The sequence below is a fragment of the Rhinopithecus bieti genome, unplaced genomic scaffold (genome assembly GCF_001698545.2).
Source record: "Rhinopithecus bieti isolate Rb0 unplaced genomic scaffold, ASM169854v2 scaffold_79622, whole genome shotgun sequence".
NCBI classification, from domain to species: Eukaryota; Metazoa; Chordata; class Mammalia; order Primates; family Cercopithecidae; genus Rhinopithecus; species Rhinopithecus bieti.
Genome location: NW_016829846.1, coordinates 31951 through 52389, shown reverse-complemented (window position 1 = coordinate 52389; position 20439 = coordinate 31951). Strand labels below are relative to the sequence as shown.

The 20439-nt window shown below is 40.1% G+C and overlaps 1 protein-coding gene across 1 annotated transcript in view; it reads right to left on the bottom strand.

Moving 5' to 3' along the window:
• Window positions 1–20439, bottom strand: part of ZFX (zinc finger protein X-linked) — a 43079-nt gene that overhangs the window by 9555 nt on the left and 13085 nt on the right. The window contains exon 3 of the mRNA XM_017865000.1: window positions 3205–3322. Within this exon, the coding sequence (XP_017720489.1) occupies window positions 3205–3322 (118 nt within the window). The remainder of the gene's footprint in view (window positions 1–3204; window positions 3323–20439) is intronic.

The following is a 20439-nucleotide window of genomic DNA, read 5'->3' as shown; positions in this document are numbered from 1 at the left end:
CTACTATTGGAAATCATATGTATCTTTTTTTTTCTCTTTTTATCCCCCGTGTCTCTCTTTCATTTGTTCATTTTTTTAACACATACAGGCTATTATACCTTCTTTAAAGACAGCAATGGGTGTATGAGAATATGTTTAAATTCACGTATTGCTGCATTTGCCACCAAGGACCTAAACTCACTATTGTCATAAACTAAAGTTGTGTGTATACGTTATGTGTATTTACATTTAAGCAGATTGAAGTTGAATTTCTGTTGACCATCTCATTGCGGTGTACCTTTCTGGAAATCATGTTTTGGTTATTTTCAAATGTATTATTCTATTGGAGATAGATCATATCAAATGATACTCAAGAATATATATATATGTGTGTGTGTGCATATATATACATATGTGTGTATATATACATACACACACACACACAAAATTAGCTGGGCATGGTGGCACGCGCCTGTAGTCCCAGCTACTCAGGAGGCTGAGGTGGGAGGATCACATAAGCCTGGGAGGTCAAGGTTACAGTGAGCCAAGATAATGCCACTGCACTCCAGCCTGGGTTACAGAGTGAGACCCTGTCTCAAAACAACAACAACAAAAAAAAACTTAGAAGAATGTCCTAGAAGTAAAATCAAGAAATAGTCTTCATATAAATATTTTATAAGCAGTACTTCATGGTCACTATTCTTGAGTATCATTCGATATGATCTATCTCCAATAGAACAACACATTTGAAAATAATCAAAACATGATTGCCAGAAAGGTACACCGCAATGAGATGGTCAACGGAAATTCAGCTTCAATGTGCTTAAATGTAAATACGCATAACGTACACACACAACTTTAGTTTATGACAATAGTGAGTCTAGGTCCTTGGTGGCAAATGCAGCAATACGTGAATTTAAACATATTCTCATACACCCATTGCTCTCATTAATGAAGGTATAATAGCCTGTATGTGTTAAAAAAATGAACAAATGAAAGAGAGACACGGGGATAAAAGAGAAAAAAAAAGATACATATGATTTCCAATAGTAGAGACTCAGGGGATATATAACAATCACACTCTTCACTTTATATTTTATTTTTAATTTATTTATTTATCTTATTTTGAGAACAGAGGCTCTCCTGTCATCCAGGTGCTGGAGTGCAGTGGCACAATCTTGTTCATTCTGCCCTCCTGGGTTCAACGGCGATTCTCCTCGCCCTCAGACCCGCTCTGCCAAGAAGCTGGGATCTACAGACGCCGGCCACCCACACCGCCCCAGCAACTTCTTTGCTATTTTTTAGTAGAGATGCGGGTTTCACCAATGTTGGTCCGCGCTGGTCTCAAATTCTGACCTCAAGTGATTCCACCCACCTCCGGCCTCCCAAAGTGCTGGGATTATAGGCGTGAGCCACCATGCCCAGTCAAACATCACATTTTTTAAAACTTTACCAAGTAGCCAAGAAAGTAAGTGTCCTGTTATTCACAGGACCTGGAAAATAAAGCTGCAAAAAATGGTGTCTTCAAATAACAGACTCTGGATTTGAATAAATACCAACCAAAAGCATAATCCCCATATAATGTAGCCTTACATTACACGTCACTTATGGGCACTGACTGCTATCTCTAGCTCAACAAAAAGTGTAGCAAAGACTAATGAAAAGTTACCACCCAATACAATTTATCACAAAAGTAGGGTTTTTCAATGTTGAGTCCATTAGTGAAACTCTGAAGGAATGTTCTCTCTGCTCTAGGCCCAGCTGGCCTATCTGGCATAGTGGAAGACCAACTAGAGGGGAGCAGAACCGAGGCCCAGAAAAGAAGGCTCATTGAGCTTGTTTGTAATACCTGCAACTAGCCTTTTCATTTCCCCTTTGTCCTTTTAGTTCCCTTTCTGGTGTTCCTCTGCTAGATATATCTGTTTTCCTTTTGGATGGACATTGTTTTATTCAGTTCAGCAAACAGTGAATCACAACTACATTAGACTCTAGGCAGGTATTGGAGATGCAAATATGAAAAAGTCAAGGGTTCCAGAAATTTACAGTCTTGTGGCAAAGTGGACAAGTAAACAGGTGGGTATTTTTAAATGTAGTAATAATAATGCAGCTACCATTTACTAAGTGATTATGGTAAGTACTACTTAATACAACAACCCTGTGAGGCAGATGGTACAATATTCTCTACATTTTACAGTAGAGCAAACTGAAGTTTAGAGAGGTTGAGTAACTTATCTGGAGTCACACAATTCACATCTCAAGCTACGCTGGTCCCAGTCAGGGCTTGTCAACTTCTGGAATTTGGAGCATGGGGTTTAAATTGGTAGAAGCAACTGTGGTTTTGAAAATCAAAAAATAGTGTAACTATCTAAACATGCTTTCTTTTCATGGAAAACAAATGAATATGCTCATGACTCAGGCAGGCGTAATTAGTATTGCAACCAAGTCTAGGTGGTAGTGATTCTGACCACTATAACTTTTAACATTCACAGCCATCCCTTGTCTAATTTACACCCGTTATACCAAGACAGAACTCAGAGTCTGATATCTTTGAAATGATACTTCTGCAAAGTTCTGTCGCAATCTCCATCAGCTCCAAAAACTGTGTTTACCTAATCAAAATTCTTACACAGAACATCAAGATGAATCTAATATCTTAAAAGCCAACATTAAAAAACAAAAATACAGTGACAATTTATCGACTTAACTTCTGACTTATTGAGAATCAATAATATCCACATCCCAATTTACGTGCAAAGAAAAGCTTGAAAATGGCAGCCCCAAACCTTTGTCATTTACAAACATAAAAATTATAAAATTTAATCAGCTGGTTTCAAATGCAAAGTTCAAGAATCCCAAACTCTGGGTCACTGAAAGCAGTTGTTGTTTTGGTCTATTTTTGACATCATTAATCACCAAACTACATTCTAATATATCTTCAGTTTCAAAACCAAACAAGTCACTTAAAAATGCACTTGTTGATAAATTATACTTTTTCTTACATAAATTGAAATGAAGGTCATTTATGAGAAAAAAGCAAAAGCTTGTTTATGTACATTGTAAGATGACAATGTTGAACCCTCTAATGCAATCTTTAATAAATTGATACAGAAAAATGAGAGGATGAGCGTCAGAAATGACTGGCAAACATCATTGTGCACTGATCTCTGCCATGGGAACAAAGGAAAGATACCTCACTCGGGTTAAGAGAAAGAGAAGGGCACTTACGTAAAGGGACAAATGAAGGGAGACACAAAATGGTGTGATGGTACGAGAATGCATGGTTCAATATTGCTGAAATGTGAGGGTAAAGTGTGGCAAAGGACGTGGCAGGAAATGCAGCCGACTGCGAAGCAGAAGCCAGGTCACAAAGGGCCTTGTGCACAGGCAGAGGGGCTCAGACTTTATCCTTGCAGGCCAAGGGTTTCTCAGTCTGGTCAGGTGTCAAAATCTCTTAGGGAATTTAAAAACAAAGCATCCAGTCCAGCAGCTCTACAGAATCAGAATCTGCAGCACTCGGACCTGCTATATAGAGACAGATTTAGGGGCGCCCTGCCTCTCAGACTCTGATGAGAGGCTGGAGAACATCTGCTGCAGGACTGAGAGACTTTCACACAGAGCAGTGACTAAGTCAGGTGCCCATTTCTGCTGGTCTTGGAAAGGTAGATCCAACGAGATCAAAGCACGGAGCTGACTTGCGTCTACTGCAGTAATGCAGGTGACAGATGGTGAGGCCTTGAATCAGGATGGAGGTAGTACAACTGGCGGAGTGGGCTGGACTTAAGGCCTATCTTGGGACTGAAATGAGTAGAACTTGGTGTCTGACTGAAAACCCAACAAGACAAGCCAAGGATAACTGGGTTTTTAAAATTTAGGTGACTGAGTGACGGGGGTAAGAAATGTGAGAAATGAGGAAAAGAATCTCTCTTCCTGCATGTTTGATTAACTTAAGGTCCCAAGGATAACGTCCTGAAAAGCCCTCAGAACCAGTGATTGTCGCTATTGCTTTGTGCTCACGGCACCCTTTGCTTGCTTCTCTCGGAATACATGATTCACTGTGTGGCCACTGTCTGGTTTTTCTCCCCGTCTTTCCCATTGACACAGCAGAACCTGTATTTTCATTACTCAGTCTTTTAAGACCCAGTCTGGTGATGGTAGATGATCAGAATATTGATGAATCAACAATTCACTGAATGAATGAGATGTGCAGCCAGCTGCTTAATATTCAAGTCTGAAAGTGGAAGGCTGACACAGTTTGGGGAGCCCTCAACTGTGTTAACTAAGCTTTGTCATCATGCAGTGAGAATCTGCAGTGTGAGGACAGAGTCCCGGGGAATGCCATAGTTGAAAGGGAGGGGCAAGAATAGTTCATAAAGAAACCAGAGAAGTGAAAGCTGGAGAGGGTGGTAGAAGGGTATGAAGGAAGCTAGGGAGTTAAAAGATGCAGGAAGCCTAGTAAGTAAGGCCCATGGCAATAATGCAGCACCACACAAGAAGGAACGTGGAGAAGGAATGTCCACTGTAGTAGCGAGAGGTCGCTAATGTTCTTGGTTAAAATCAGTGGAGTGAAGGCTCTAAGGGGTCAGACTAGAGTGGGCTGAGGAGTCAATGGAACATGTGAATTTCTTCGAGTCTAGTTTGAAAAAGGCAAACAGAAGGACAATAACTAGAATGGGTTGCAGAGTCAAGGACTTTTCCATTTAGTATTAGTAGATAAAAATACTCAAGCATGCTCGGTCTGTGGGAGAAAACAGAATAGAAAGTGAGAGACTGAAGCCAGAGGATATGATGAAATTTGGGGATCCAAATCTCAGAGGAAATGGGATAAATGAAACTAGGGGCAAAGATGAAGGAATTTTCCTTAAATAGAAGGAGAAACACGCTATCCTTCTGAGACTTGAATGATAATGTAGCTATGCTGTGTTTAGGGAAGCAGGGAAGGTGATAATGCAGAAAGTTGTAGTTTATGGCTGGTGGCTTCAATCATAGGTATGAAACAGGAGGCAAGAACTTGGGTAATCAGTGAGAAAACAACAGACTGGGTTAAGAGCTTGAGAAACTAGAGAAAATGAGTGATCCAGGACAAGCTTAATGATATGAAGGTTCAAATAGTCCAACTGGTTAAAGTCTTTGCAGTTAAAAAACAACTACAGGTTCTCTAAACACTGGACATAACTATCTAAATTAAAGTATCTTGATTATGCTTTATAAAAATGGTTTGTAGGGAGAAAGAGTCAGCATTAATGTTCTTACTTCTGGACTGATATGTACTTACCCTTTTCAAAGCTATTTTATGACATACCTGGCTAACTGGGCCAAGGTTATTTTCTTAAAGGTGGTTTGGAATTTCAAACCGAGGTAGCAATGGAGGGATAAAGTTTTCACCAAACTAGGAGGAAATTTGTAACATCTTCGGATAATTCAACTCAAAACAGTTTGATGTTGTTGATAAAGCTGGCCTCTTTTGACAAGGCTTGTCAAAACTGATTCCAGCAAGTACTGGAAAATCCATGTCCCTATGTTTACAAATAACAGTGCCAGGCTTGTTGTTTTTGCATGTCAGTTTGTCTGTACCCTTCAGGTTAAACCTTTGATGACTAGAAAATCCAATCATTTTAGAGCTTGCAAAATGTCATGGTTTTACCTGTAACTTGGAGTAAAAGACCTTTGTTTGCTTTCACAAATGTGTGGGAAAACACATTCCAAATATATGAGCTTACCTGGTAGCAAAGCTATTCTATTACATAAGTATAATTCACCTTCAGATTTTCACCTTGAACATTTATCCCACTAAATCTATAAAATTATTCTGAATATGAAATGTTACAGGAATGATTTATCTTTTAAAAAGACACTTTGATGGTCCTGTTAAGTACTCAAAATTTCACTATGATTTTAAAGCTACCATTATTAAAAATGAATTTCTAAAAACAGACAAAGAAGGCTTCGATAAAACTGAGTCATCCTACCTATGATTCCTGCATAAGTGCCTTCTCCTAATGTAGTAATGAAGAACTAGAGCTTTAGAATAAGGCCTCTCCAAAATAGAAGAGCATAATTTCTGGAAATTAAGACTACTTCTAATAATAACTACCATTTGCATGGCATTTTGCAATTTCCTTAGCATTTCTACATTTTTTTAAATTACATTTGATTCTCATCTTTTCCAGATAAAGACATACAGGCTCTGAAATGGCATGTGATTTGCCCAAAGTCAGTAAGCTACTAAGTGAGAGGTGGAAGAGAAAGTGAGGTGCCTGTCTTTAGAACTCAGACCTTTATCTTCATCTTCTGAAAGAAATGAAAATGTGCTCAAAATCCTGCCACTGGGAACCATCAACAGAATTTACAAATCATTAGACATTTCTCCACGCATACTACAAATAAAAGGATGGAAGAAAGAACAGAGAATTTTTTGTGAAAATGAGATGTTGTAACATGCTCTTTTTAAACAAAAGTTACAACATGAGAATTTAAACTCAAAACAATTTTAACTCCAAAGTCAATCCCATTCCCTCGCCCACGATCTCAATTCCCTTACCCTACCCCTTCTTTTGTTTCATCACACAGGCTTGGCACAATCACACACTTTACAATTTGCCTCTTTGCCTCTGCACCAGCACCTATGTAGCTAAATATGGCTGGAAACACACAAAAACACAAACACACCCAGCGGATGGTTTCACTTTAAATTCATAACCCTGAACCTGAAGTGCGCCCTTTCTGCTACTTTCTGTCCTCTCCTCTTTTCCCTATTCTCCTCACCCCTCAAATCTCTAATACCACCTCCCCATCCTCTCTCTCAGTGGCTGACCTTACTTCTTACTTCACCTAGAAATCGACCAGAAGAGAACATTCATTACCGCATCTAATCCACCTACCAGCAACTAAGCCCACATACGCTCTCTTCAGCCTGTTCCCACAAACCATTTGTGTTCCTACCTAATGCCCATCCCCTCTTTTTGAAGCCCCTTCTTCACTGCTTGAGCACCACTCCCCTCTCCTTCCCTGCATCCTCTACTAGATCATTCTCATCAGGATACAAACAAGCCATTCTTTCTCTCCTGCTTAAAATGAGCAAAACCTCCTTTTTTTTCTTTTTGAGATGGAGTTTTGCTCTTGTTGCTGAGGCTGGAGTGCAATGGTGTGTCTCAGCTCACTGCAACTGCCACCTCCTGGGTTCAAGCGATTCTCCTGCCTCAGCCTCCCAAGTAGCTGGGATTATAGGCGTGCGCCACCACATCTGGCTAATTTTGTATTTTTAATAGAAACGGGGTTTCACCATGTTGGTCAGGCAGGTGTTGAACTCCTTACTTCAGATGATCCACCCACCTCGGCCTCCCAAAATGCTGGGATTACAGGCGTGAGCCATCATGCCCGGCCAAGCAAAAACTCTTGATCCCATTTCTCCACCACCTCCATTTCTCAAATTTGCCTCATTTCATATCCTTTAAAGTCACTTCAAGGTTGGGTGCAGTGGTGCACACCAATAATCCCAGCTCTTTGGGAGGCCAAGGCAGGAGAATTGCTTAAGTCCAGTAGTTAGAGACCAGCCTGGGCAACACAGCGAGACCCTCATCTCTACAAAAGATTAAAAAATTAGCCAGGCATGGTAGTGTGCGCCTGTAGTCCCAGCTACCCAGGAGGCTGAGGTGGGAGGATCACCTCAACCTAGGAGGTCGAGGCTGCAGTGAGCTGTGATTGCACCACTGCAGTTCGGCCTGGGCGACAGTGAGACCCTGCCTCCAAAAAAAGAGAAAAGAAAAGTTCATTTCAATCAGGTCATTCTTTGCCCACAACTTCACCAAAACTGTCCATCAAGGACACTTATGACCAATTCTCGGCCCTCACATGACTTGCAGTGGCAGCATCTGACAGATACGCACTCTCTGTGATTCACTTTCCTCACTTGGCTCCCATGACCCAACCTCTAGGTTTCCTCTCACCTCACTGACCATGCCTCCTCACTCTTGCTGGAGCCTCCTTTTACCACCTAATGCTGCAAACCCCAGGGCTTAGTCCTTAGTCTTAAGTTTGTCTACAATCACTCCTTTGGTTATCGCACTCTGTCTCATGACTTAAATTTCATTTACATACCAACAACTCCCAAATTTACATCTCCACTCTAGACCTGTCTCCATAACTCAGATTTGTACGTGTATCTCCTCTATGATGTCTAACCAGATGTCTCAAAAGTAAGTGTCTGCTCAAATGTTACCTTCTCAGCAAAACCCTGACCATACTTGTAACCCAAATCCTCCTTATACCTCTTTTTACCTCCCCAAGTACGTATCACCTTATAATATGCTGCACCACTCACCTATGTCTGTGTACCTCTGCTAGAATGTAATGTCTATGAGGGAAAGAAACTTTCCTGTGTTTTGTTCACTAATGTATATCCCAAGTGCCTACAATACTGCCCAGCGTATAGAGTAAGTACACAACATTCATTTGTTAAATATATGAATGCTAATCTTCAAGTAAAAGTTTGGTCATTAAGATATTAGTTCTTAACCCTCTAAAAACAACAAAGGCAGGTGCAGTGGCTCATGCCTATAATTACAACACTTTGGGAGGCCAAGGTGGGAGGATTGCTTCGGCCTGGGCAACATAGTGAGACCATCTCTAAAAAATTTTTAAATTAGCCGGGCATGGTGGTATGGGGCTGTGGTCCCAGCTGCTTGGGAAGCTGAGGTAGGAGGATCATTTCAGCCCAGGAGGTCAAGGCTGCAGTGAGTCATGATCATGCCACTGCACTCCAGCCTGGGCTACAAAGCAAGACCCCGCTTCAAAAAATAAATAAAAGTAAGAAAAAATATTATAAAAGCATCCATATTTTGCCTATAATACACAAATAAGTTTTAGACCCAGCATCTACTGTCACTTTACTGTGAAAGATATGGAAGTTAACATTTCGACTTCTCCACTTCCCCAAATATTTTATAGCTAGTTTTATATTAAATGAATTCAATGCTCATTTCTAGTTTTTTTAAAATCAGTTTCTCCATTCTGGGGTTCTTTCTATTGATCGGTCCTTTAATCTGCTAGATTCAATACCAAATAGTTCCCCCATCCAAGAAAGGCCAATGGGTGCTACAGTCCCTGAATTTCTGCATACTTGAAATGTTGGTCCATGGCCTTTACTTGAAGAATGAATTGGCTGAATATAAAACTCTTAGGTTACAATTTCCTCAGAACTTTGCAGACATTGTTTCACTGTCTCCTAGCACTAAGCATTTCTGTGTGGATGTCCCTATAATTCTTGATCCTTAAAGTTCACTAAATAACAGTATGATTATGATTTGGTTGTTTTACCATTTTGACAATTTCTTGGAACAAAAAAGATTCTAATCTTTATTTCAGGAAAAAAATCTTCCATTATAAATATTTTTCTAGTTCATCAGTAGTTCTCTTCCGGAATTTCACTTATGTGTGTTTGTGTCCTTTATCTTTCTCCATATCTATCCTTCTTCTCCATAAGCATTTTCACGATTTTATTTTCTTAACATTTCATTTTGTGATTTCCTAAAGCCCAATCCCTCTGTCCTTGGCTATACGCTAAGACACATTTTGTCTTATTGTTGCTTCTATGATGGCTTTTACCTTGATCATATTTTTTTCTCTTCAGCTTCTTTCTGGATTTTGTCAGTTTATACTCTAACTGTCCCTATTGCCTTGTAATATATAATAAATAAATTTTTTTTGTTTTGGTAGAGATGGGATCTCACTGTGTTGCCCAGGCTGGCCTCAAACTCCTGGCCTTAAGCAATCCTTCCATTTCCTACAGTCCTGGGATTACAGGTACGAGTCACCACACCTGGCCTGTCTCAAGTTTTTAAAAAGATATCATATTGTTTGCAATTTCACTGAGCCTGCAGACCAGTGCTAACCAAGAGAACTTTCTTTGATGAAGGAAATGTTCTGCACTAGACACATGTAGCTATTGAGTACTTGAAATGTGACTGGTACAATGTAGGAACTGTATGTTTAATTCATTTGAACAACTTTAGCCAAATATGTGGCTAGTGGCTACTATTAGAGGAAATCTCCAAATTCAAAGGGCTCCCATGCACGAAAATACAATGCATAAACAAACAAACAACAAAAAACCTACAGCCAAACATGGTGGCTCACACCTGTAATCCCAACACTTTGGAAGGCCAAGGTGGGAGGATCACTTAAGCGAGAAGTTTGAGACCAGCCTGGACAACACAGTGAGACCCCATCGCTACAAATAAATTATCTGGATGTGGTAGCACGTGCCTGCAGTCCCAGCTCCACAGGAGGCTGAGACAGGAGGACTGTTTGAGCCCAGGAGTCCAAGGTTGCAGCAGTGAGCCATGACCACACCACTGCACTCTAGCCTGGGCGACAGAGCAAGATCCTGTCTCAAAAAAAAAAAGAAAGAAAGAAAGAAAAGAGAAAAAGGAATACAAAGGGGAAAGGGGACAATAGATTTCTAGGGGAAAAAAGCTGTATGCAAAAATGTAATCAAAGTGATCAATGGTTATGCTGCGAATGATATTTTCACAATCAAAATAATGTAAGCACTGTGTACTGATTTTCTACTTTATTGGAAGGCTAATGGTTATAGAACATACATGGATTGGCTGGGCGTGGTGGCTCATGCCTGTAATCCCAGCACTTTGGGAGGCCAAGGCAGGCGGATCACCTGAGGTGAGGAGTTCAAGACCAGCCTCATGGGGACCAACATGGAGAAACCCCGTCTCTACTAAAAATAGAAAAATTAGCCAGGAGTGTTGGCGCATTCCTGTAAGCCCAGCTACTCAGGAGGCTGAGGCAGGAGAATTGCCTGAACCCAGGAGGCAGAGGTTGTGGTGAGCCAAGATCACACCATTGCACTCCAACCTGGGTAACAAGAACGAAACTCCATCTCAAAAAAATAAAAATAAAAGAGAACTTAAGATGGATCAGCCTCAACAATACAAAGTAAACATAGATTGGAAGGTAGGCTGAACAGCTTAAAGAAAGTGGAGGCAAAGGCACTGATATCCTCATCTTAAAAAGCAGGAGTCAAAAGATACTGTCCACATTTGATGGAACAAGAAATAAAGATGTTAATGTATTACTTAAATTTTGAAAGGTAAAAGAACCAAAAATTGAAACACACCTATCATGAAAAGTCATGGGAAAGGGATGTGAGAACAAAAGTGAGCAAAATTGTCAGCTATCACAGCAGGACATGAAGAAAGAACATATGAAACGGAAGTAATAAAAATCAAGAAAGTGGCCGGGCGTGGTGGCTCACGCCTGTAATCTCACCACTTTGGGAGGCCAAGGTGGGCAGAACACAAGAGACCAGCCTGGCCAACACGGCGAAACATCGTGAAACATCGTCTCTACTAAAACTACAAAAATTAGCCAGGCAAGGTGGCAGACGCCTGTAATCCCAGGTACTCAGGAGGCTGAGGCAGGGAGAATCGCTTGAACCTGGGAGGTGGAGGTTCAGTGAGCCGAGATCACGCCACTGCACTCCAGCCTAGATGACAGAGCGAAACTCTGTCTCAAAAAAAAAGTCAAGAAAGTATATTATTTAAAATCATATAGGTAAGTACCATTAGAAATAGCTGAAAGAGAAAGTATAAGTCCTCACGTAATGTCATTGGTAGGTTCTCAGAAATTGTGACTTTCAGCCAAACAACGTAGTGTAACAAAAGCAATTTTTTGGCCAGGCGCAGTGGCTCACGCCTGTAATCCTAGCCCTTTGGGAGGCCAATGCGGGAGGATCACTTGACGTCAGGAGTTCGAGATCAGCCTGGTCAACATGGTGAAACCCCGTCTCTACTAAAAATACAAAAATTAGCTGGGCAGGGTGCTGCACATGTGTAGTCCCAGCTACTTGGGGGACTGTGGCACGAGAACTGCTTGCACTAGGGAGGCGGAGGTTGCAGTAAGTCGAGATAGCGCCACTGCACTCCAGCCTGGGTGGCAGAGTGAGACATTGCCTCAAAAAAAAAAAAAAATTACAGTAGGCTAATTGACATGAACAAGAGTTAAGTTCCTATGGCATATTTCTGGTCACAAAAACATCACCAAACTTCTATGTATAGTCTAAAACACTTCTAGCATTAAACGTGGAAATAAATATGGGCTATACATATATTTAAGAAAGATTAGTAAAAACAAGATGATAATTTGCCCAATGATTCTAGATCAGGGTCGTGGGTGTAGAAGCCTCTCCAGCAGCTCAGGGTACCAGGCAGGAACCATCACAGGGCATGCTCAGTCACATTGGGACAGTGTAGACATGCCAATTAACCTAATGTGCACAGCTTTGGGATGTGGGAGGAAACCCACACGGACATGAGGAGAATGTGCAAACGCCACAGGGACAGTGTCCCCAGCAGAAAGTCGATTTTCTTTCTCATCAACATTATAAGGAAATAACATGTTATTCCAGGACCTGCTACGGTTGCCTTTGGGGGGATGAGCCAGGAAGAACAAAGGGTAGGTAAGGCAAAGGATTACTGCTTTAAAATAGTTTTTCAATGAATAAACCCAATATGGTCTATCCATACAACAGAATCCTATTTAGCCTTAAAAGGAAGGAAATTCTGACACAAGCTACAACATGAATAAATCTTGAAAATCATGCTAGGTGAAATAAGTCAGCCAGCCACAAAAGGAAAAATACTGTATGATCCCACTTATAAGAGGTAGCCAGGGTAGTCGAATTCCTAAGAGACAGAAAGTAGGAAGGTGGCTGCCAGGGGCTGGGAGGAGGGGATCAGGGAGTTAGTGTTTAATGGGTATGGAGTTTGTTTTGCAAGATGAAGAGTTCTGGGGATTGATGATACTGATGGTTGCTCAACAGTGTGAATGCACTTAATGCCACTGAACTGTATACTTAAAAAATTGTTAAGATGGTAAATTTTATGTGTATTTTATAATTAAAAACTAATTTTAAAAACTAAATTAAAAGCTTTTGGCACAATTCCACAACTATCACCTCTCCTTTTTTAAACATCCCTCATGATACTGGAAGATATTTTATTGAAAAAAGTAATTGCTTAAAGAGGAAAGGCTAATTTGGGGCCTTTAGTAAACAGAAAAGCTAATAATAAAAGCTCTAGGGGATTGTTGCTTGGCCCATTTGGCTTTTATCGTTATTGAGATACAGTTTACATAACAAAATTCTCCATTTTAAAGTGTACAATTAAGTGATTTTTAGTACATTCACTGTGGTGCAACCATCACCACCCTTCTAATTCCCCATAAAGAAACACCATACCCATTAGCAGTCAGGCCCAACTCATTCTTCCCCCAATCTCCTGGAAACCACTCATCTACTTTCTCTATGGATCTGCCTCTTCTAGACATTTCACATAGATGGAATCATACAACATGTGGTCTTTTTCGCCTGGCTGCTTTCACTAAGCATAATGCTTGAAAGGTAAGAAATGATCTCTTAAACCCAGAAAAGAGAAGTCATTAAACAGTCATTAAAATAAGCTCAAATAAAATCTTTTTTGGGTTTTGTTCTTGTTTTGTTTTGTTTTGTTTTTTTTGAGACAAGGTCTCGCTCTGTCACCCAGGCTGGAATGCAGCACGCAATCATGGCTCACTGTGGCCCTGACTTGGGCTCAAGCAATCCTTCCACCTCAGCCTCCTAGGCAAGCGCCACCATACCCGGTGTTTCTTTTTTTAATTGTTTCTAGAGATGGGGTCTCCCGATGTTGTCAAGTCTAGTTTGAATTCCTGGGCTCAAGTGATCCTCCCGCCTCAGCCTCCAAAAACGCTGGGATTACAGGTGTGAGCCATTGTGCCAGGCCTCAAAATCTTAACACTGCAACTCTGATTGCCACATTTCAATAAAGATTGAAAAGACCTTGTGCTCATCTTGAGAACAACTGAAATTATCTAGGAGGCACAGACAAGAGGGAAAATCTATGCCATGAGGACACAATCAGTCTCAAACTCTAATTAAACTTGAAGTCGATAAACCTATGGCCAATACTCACAAGGTAGACATAAATTCATTCACTAAATCCCAGCCTCCCAGACACCTAATAAATCTTTAAACAGGCTAATTTGAGAGAAAAATAAAGAGGATTTTACTTCCTAAGTAAGTTACCTCAAGGGACAGTATGAATACACAAATCTTTTCTAAAGTTTTAACAAGATTCACACCTGTGATCTTGGGACTGCTGTCAAGGAAGGAAACCAGGCCTTTCCTTACCATACACTTCACTATTGCTAAGATAAAATTAGGTTCTGTGAACAATAAGCCTATTCTAACTTACTATGACAAGTCTAATAGTCTTACTACCTAATTACCAGAATGTTTTTTAAACCTCGAACCCCAAAATCCAATCAAAAGAGAAACTGTAGGATGGACTTGGTATTAGTCAACATCCTCAGGGTCCCTGTGTGGATGGCTACTTAATACTCAATGAAAGCCGGGCTCGGTGGCTCACGCCTGTAATCCCAGCACTTTGGGAGGTCAAGACAGGAGAATCACCTGAGATCAGGAGTTTGAGACCAGCCTGGCCAACATGGCAAAACCCCATCTCTACTAAAAATAACAAAAATTAGCTGAGTGTGGTGGCGCACACTTGTAATCCCAGCTACTCCGGAGGCTGAGGTAGGAGAATCGCTTGAATCCAGGAGATGGAGGTTGCAGTGAGTCAAGATCGCACCACTGCACTCCAGCCTGGGGGGACAGAGCAAGACTCCATTTCAAAAAAAAAAAAAAAATCCAATGAAGATATCAAAGATGGGTATTTCCTCCTAAAAGGATATCTGAGCAACTATTATGTCCCAGGTACTATGGTAGTTTCCCTGTATTTTATTATGAAATCAATGACAACAACCCCAGTACTTAGATGTTTTGTCTCTACTTGACATATGTGAAAACAGAGCACCTAAAAGACTGAGTAACTTGCAGGAAGTATTCTGTCAAGAAGGCAAATGCTTTAGTAGATAAATACATTTAAATTTCACTCTTAGATCTTCCTCTCTTAACTTCCTCCTCAGGAACCCTCTTTGTGGGGTTAAAATTCCACCTTATTTTTATTATATAGCGTATAAGAGACTTGAAAGAATTGGGTACGATCTGATCTCCTTTAATTCTTGAAACTTTCCTGGAGTGGTTCAAAGGTTTAGTGAAATTAGCCTCATTCTGTAGACCAGGAATTAAAGGAACAGTACCAGTCAGGTCCCTGTCCTAAGTTAGAGTGATCTGTAGCATGGTGTCAGAGACATAAGTAATGAAAAATAGTTGAAGAGGTCTAAAACTAGTAAAACAATAACTGATTTCTTTATACATTCAGGGGGAAGAGAAAGGAATAACTGTTACAATCCCACCCTGTACCTGCCCTTACCCAAGAAGAATTCCCTGATGGGACAACAGAAACGTCATAATGAAGCTAAGCGACATTGAGCCTTGGTAGCCCAATGGATGCCACTGACTGAAAGCCTCTGGATAACGACAGCAATGGCTAGCAGTGACTGACAGGATCTCTCATTCTCACAACCACCCTGGAAGTCAAGCAGTATTACTGGCATTTCACAAATAAGGAAGCTAATACAAAAAGGTTAGTTAACTTGCCCGAATTCATTCAGCTAATGAGTAGCAGAGCTGGTATCCAAATCCAAGGCTGTCTGACTCAGCCGCAAGCTGAGTTTCTATACACCAGATGTTGCTTCTCTAAGATAGGCAAGGAGAGGTATGTTCTCTCTCTCCCTCCCTCCTTTTCTTTTCCCTCCCCAGACCCATTACCTCACAAAGTAATCATATATCTGTTCAAAGGGCAAGGTGACATTTTTGTCTAGGTTTCAGTAGATAAACAGTAAATATTAACCAAAAGGCCAGTCTGAAGCTCCAATTGCTTGTAATGCTTTCAAAATAGAGACCTTTTCCCAACCTTGTTTTTGGCAGGGGAAGGGAGAAACTAAAACATCTTTGCCTATTTGAGTGCTTTATTCTTGTTATAAAGCTAGCCAACACCTAGATTGAACATAATACTGAAAACTCTTAAGTCATTAATTGTAGTGTTGATTTCTAAATAAACTTCAGTGTCTATAGTAAAGACACAATTTTAGATGGATTAAAATAACCTCTTTCTGAATTTTATCCAAAAAAGTTTTAAAAAGATGCTTGAGGTGATTATAGTTAATAACAATGCACTGTATACTTGAAAATCACTGAGAATAGATTTTAAGTGTTCTCACCACAAAAAGGTAAAAATGTGAGGTAATGTACGTTAATTAGCTCTACTCAGCCATTCCACAACACATACATATTTCAAAACATCATGTTGTACACCATAAATACATACCATTTTTATTGGGCAACTAAAACAATTAATTTAAAAAATGAAATAAAATTTAAGAATGTTCAATACACTTTCTCCAAAATATCCTTAGTTCAGTAAATAACACTTCTCAGAAATATTCCCATGTAGAGATATATTTTCAAATTCCAAACTTTTTCCTGTGTTTTATCAAATGGTTTTTTAAAAGGTGGTAGGGTACATACATGAAAATAATAAAATACATATACCTAGCCAATAATTAACCCATGAACAAACGAGTAAATATTTTACTAACTCTTCTGTGCTAATAGTCCCTAGAATCAATCAATAAACTATTTGATTGTGTTGACCCTCAGAGTTTATACGTTAAAGATAGGGGTTTGGACTTTATGTATTTATTTGCTCCCTGGTTTAAAAAAACTGGCAGGGTACATACATAAAAATAATGGTAAAATACATACCTAGCCAATAATTAGCCCATGGAACGAAAGAGTAAATATTTCACTATCTCTTCTGTGCTAACAGTCCCTAGAATCAATCAATAAACTATCAGATTGTGTTGACCCATAGGGTTTATACATTAAACACACGGGTTTGGACTTTATGTATTTATTTGCTCCCTGAACCACGTTTTATTGGATGTCTACTATGACCAAAGTCATGCTTAATTAGGAGCTAATATTAGAATGATTGGTCAAAATACCTAAACTAGATGACCAGGCAAACCAGGGCCACCTCATTACATATTTGCAGGAGTCCCTTTACATTGTAGTTGTATGCAGCAACCCTGTAAATAAATCTTTAGCATGTCTATCTGCTCCTCCTCTAGTAACAGTTTTGCCATGTGCCCAGCTGCATAAGCCAGAAACCAAGAAGTGAGCTGCAAACCCTCCCCTCTTCCTCAACCCTAAATTTAATCCAAATTCTACTTCCTAAGTATGTCATGAATCAGTTTCTGCTGAATTCTACTGATAAAACCTTATTTCAGGCCAGGCGCGGTGGCTCATGCCTGTAATCCCAGCAATTTGGGAGGCCAAAGCAGGCGAATCACGAGATCAGGAGATCGAGACCATCCTGGTTAACACAGTGAAACCCCGCCTCTACTAAAAATACAAAAAATTAGTCGGGCATGGTGGCACACGCCTGTAGTCCCAGCTACTCGGGAGGCTGAAGCAGGAGAATCGCTTGAACCCAGAAGGTGGAGGTTGCAGTGAGCCGAGATCACACTGCTGCACTCCAGCCTGGGGGACAGAGCGAGACTCCATCTCAAAAAAACAAAACACAAATTTATTTCGAACTATTATCAACTTTTTCTTACCTGAACTACCACAATAACCTTCTGATATGTACTTTTTGTTTCTGAATTCACTCTTAACTTGCACCTGCCCTGAACATGCCATTATCTAAACTATAAATCTAAACATGTTATTATTAATCTGTCTAAAACCCTTTAACAGCTTCCCACGTCCAAAAAGTAAAGCAGGCGTCTATGTTCAAGAGCCTTTGTGTTTTGGGCCCTATTTGCCAATCTTCTTTCTCACCACTTCCCCCACACTCCTCACCAGACATTATTAGCACCCAAAGAATAGGTCTGTGAACCCTCAATGATCTCTCACATCTCTCTGCCTTTCTTCCCTCCTCAGCCACCTAATGAACATTTTATTTTATATGCCCTTCAGATTGAGTTCACGTCAAATTATTTTTTAAAGCTTTGAAAACGGTTTTTTTTTTAATCCTTGTCTTTGAGAAGTAAATACTGAAATACTTATGAAAAAAATGTTCTGTGGAATTTGCTTCAAATACAGGAGGGAGGAAAATGAATAGGAGATGAAATAAACTTGGTCAATATCTTCAAGTGAGCTTCCATAGAACTTCAGTTTATAATGCTTTTATAGCATTCATCTCCCTCAAGCGTACCAAAAATTTTCCTTTATTTAAAATTTTCCTTTATTTATTTTTTTTGAGACAGTCTCGCTTTGTCACCGGAGTGCAGTGGCGCGTGATCAGTTCACTGCCACATCTGCCTCCCGGATTCAAGCGATTCTCCTGCCTCAGCCTCCTAAGTAGCTGGGATTACAGGTGCGTGCCACCATGCCCGGCTAATTTTGTATTTTAGTAGAGACGGGGTTTCACCATGTTGGTCAGGCTGGTCTCGAACTCCTGACCTCGTGATCCGCCTGCCTCAGCCTCCCGAAGTACTGGGATTACCGGTGTGAGTCACCGCGCCCGGCCCCATTTTCTTAGTGCTTCTAAAGTACTTTGTATATCTATTTATATACCTTCCTACACTCAACTGTAAGTAAATGCCTGTTTCTGTTTCTCTTCCCTCCGAGTCTGTGAACTCTTAAAAAGCCAGAGAGTTTGCTGTTCATCTCCAACCCCTAGTGAGGTTTGCAGCTCATTATCGCTAATCAATAAATGTTTTCTGAATGAATGAAGGCAAAAGAAAAATCAACACTGGCAAGAGTAAAATAATAGCTTATATGAGATTCCTTTTTCTCATGTAAACACAAATTTGAAAAAAATTAACACTTTTCAGTTAGAAAAACAACAGGATGGGGTTTGGAAGCTGTCTGGGCTTCTGCTAGAATGAGTTAAATAAGAAAATGCTTAACCCCTCCCAACAAATTATTTTTTAACACTGTTGAAATTTGGTATTCATTAATATTGTAAATTGTAGTTATCTTTGGAATTCTATTTGCCTCCCCATCTACCAATAAGCACTATATATCATGAACTCTACTGCTGTGTAGTATTAAGTTATACACAAATACATACAAACATACATACACAGAGAGAGACAGAGAGAGGAAGCGGGGGCAATAAGAGAATTAAGAGTGGACACTTTGGAATAAAACATAACTGGTTTCAAAGCTCACCCTAATGCTGCTGGGTGTGACCTTGGAGAAGCTATTATTTGAGGCTGCAGTGCACTATGATCAGGCCTGCAGAAAGCCACTGTACATCTATAGGCATATATGTATGTATGTATGCCAGGCATGTATGTATGCCTGGGCAACACGGTGAGATCTCATCTCAAAAACTAACTATATTTTCAATTCCGGCACATAGATATTATTTATTGAAGATTTACTATTACCTATTTTTATTGTTATCAAGAGACAATAGCTACAGGTAAGGAAGAAATGTTACCGTTAATGCCTTGGATGAGGCATGATGTACAGACTTTCAGCTATAACATTCATATATTCATTTATTCAACAAATATTTATTTCATACCTAATACACACATGGTGTGATAAGCAGCAAAGATGCAGTAAATAGTTCCTGTCCTCAAGAAACATATAATTAACTTAGAAGCCAATCATAAAATCTAGATTGCAAAGACTAAAGAAGTCAGTCATCCTGACCTCAAAGGTAGTTATATACTGTGACAATGAACATCTGTGTCTATACACAACCATGATATTATAAAGAATGAGGACTGCTTCATCATCATTTATTGTTGTTTTGTGTGGTTTTTTGGTTTTTGGTTTTTTAAAGATGGGGTCTCGCTCTGTCACCCAGGTTGAAGTGCAATGGTATGATTATAGCTCACTGCAACCTCAAACTCCTGTGCTCAAGGGATCCTCCTGCCTCTGCCTCCTGAGCAGCTGGGACTATAGGCACACGCCACCATACCAGCTAATCTTTTTTTCGGGGTGGGGGAGGAGTGGGGGTAGAGATGGGGGGGTCTCACCATGTTGCCCAGGCTGGTCTCGAACTCCTTACCCTCAAGAGATCCTCCCACCTCAGCCTCCCAAAATGCTGGGATTACAGGTGTGAGCCACCTTACCTGGCCCATCATCATTTTAAATGAGGCCTGCAAAGGGAAGAAACCTGCCAAGATGGATACTAAAGACATTATAAAAGCTGTTTATTAGACACTCAGATCCAGTAACTTACTGAAACTTTTAAAGAAAAGAGAGTACTTGGACATCTGGCCACATTTCTGACCTAAAGATAAAGAGTTTAATAAATATAAGAATTCAGAGATACTACCATCTCTCATCACAATATGAAAAAGCAGTAAAGTTGACTACCAATAATGGTATCTCCACATTCTCTATCATGGATTAAATTAGCCCATACTTCCTCTATATACTTATGACAAAACCTTTGTTAATCCTTAACTTCTGAAATCAATATAGATGTTTTAGGGGGGCTTTGGGAGGGGTTTTTTTTT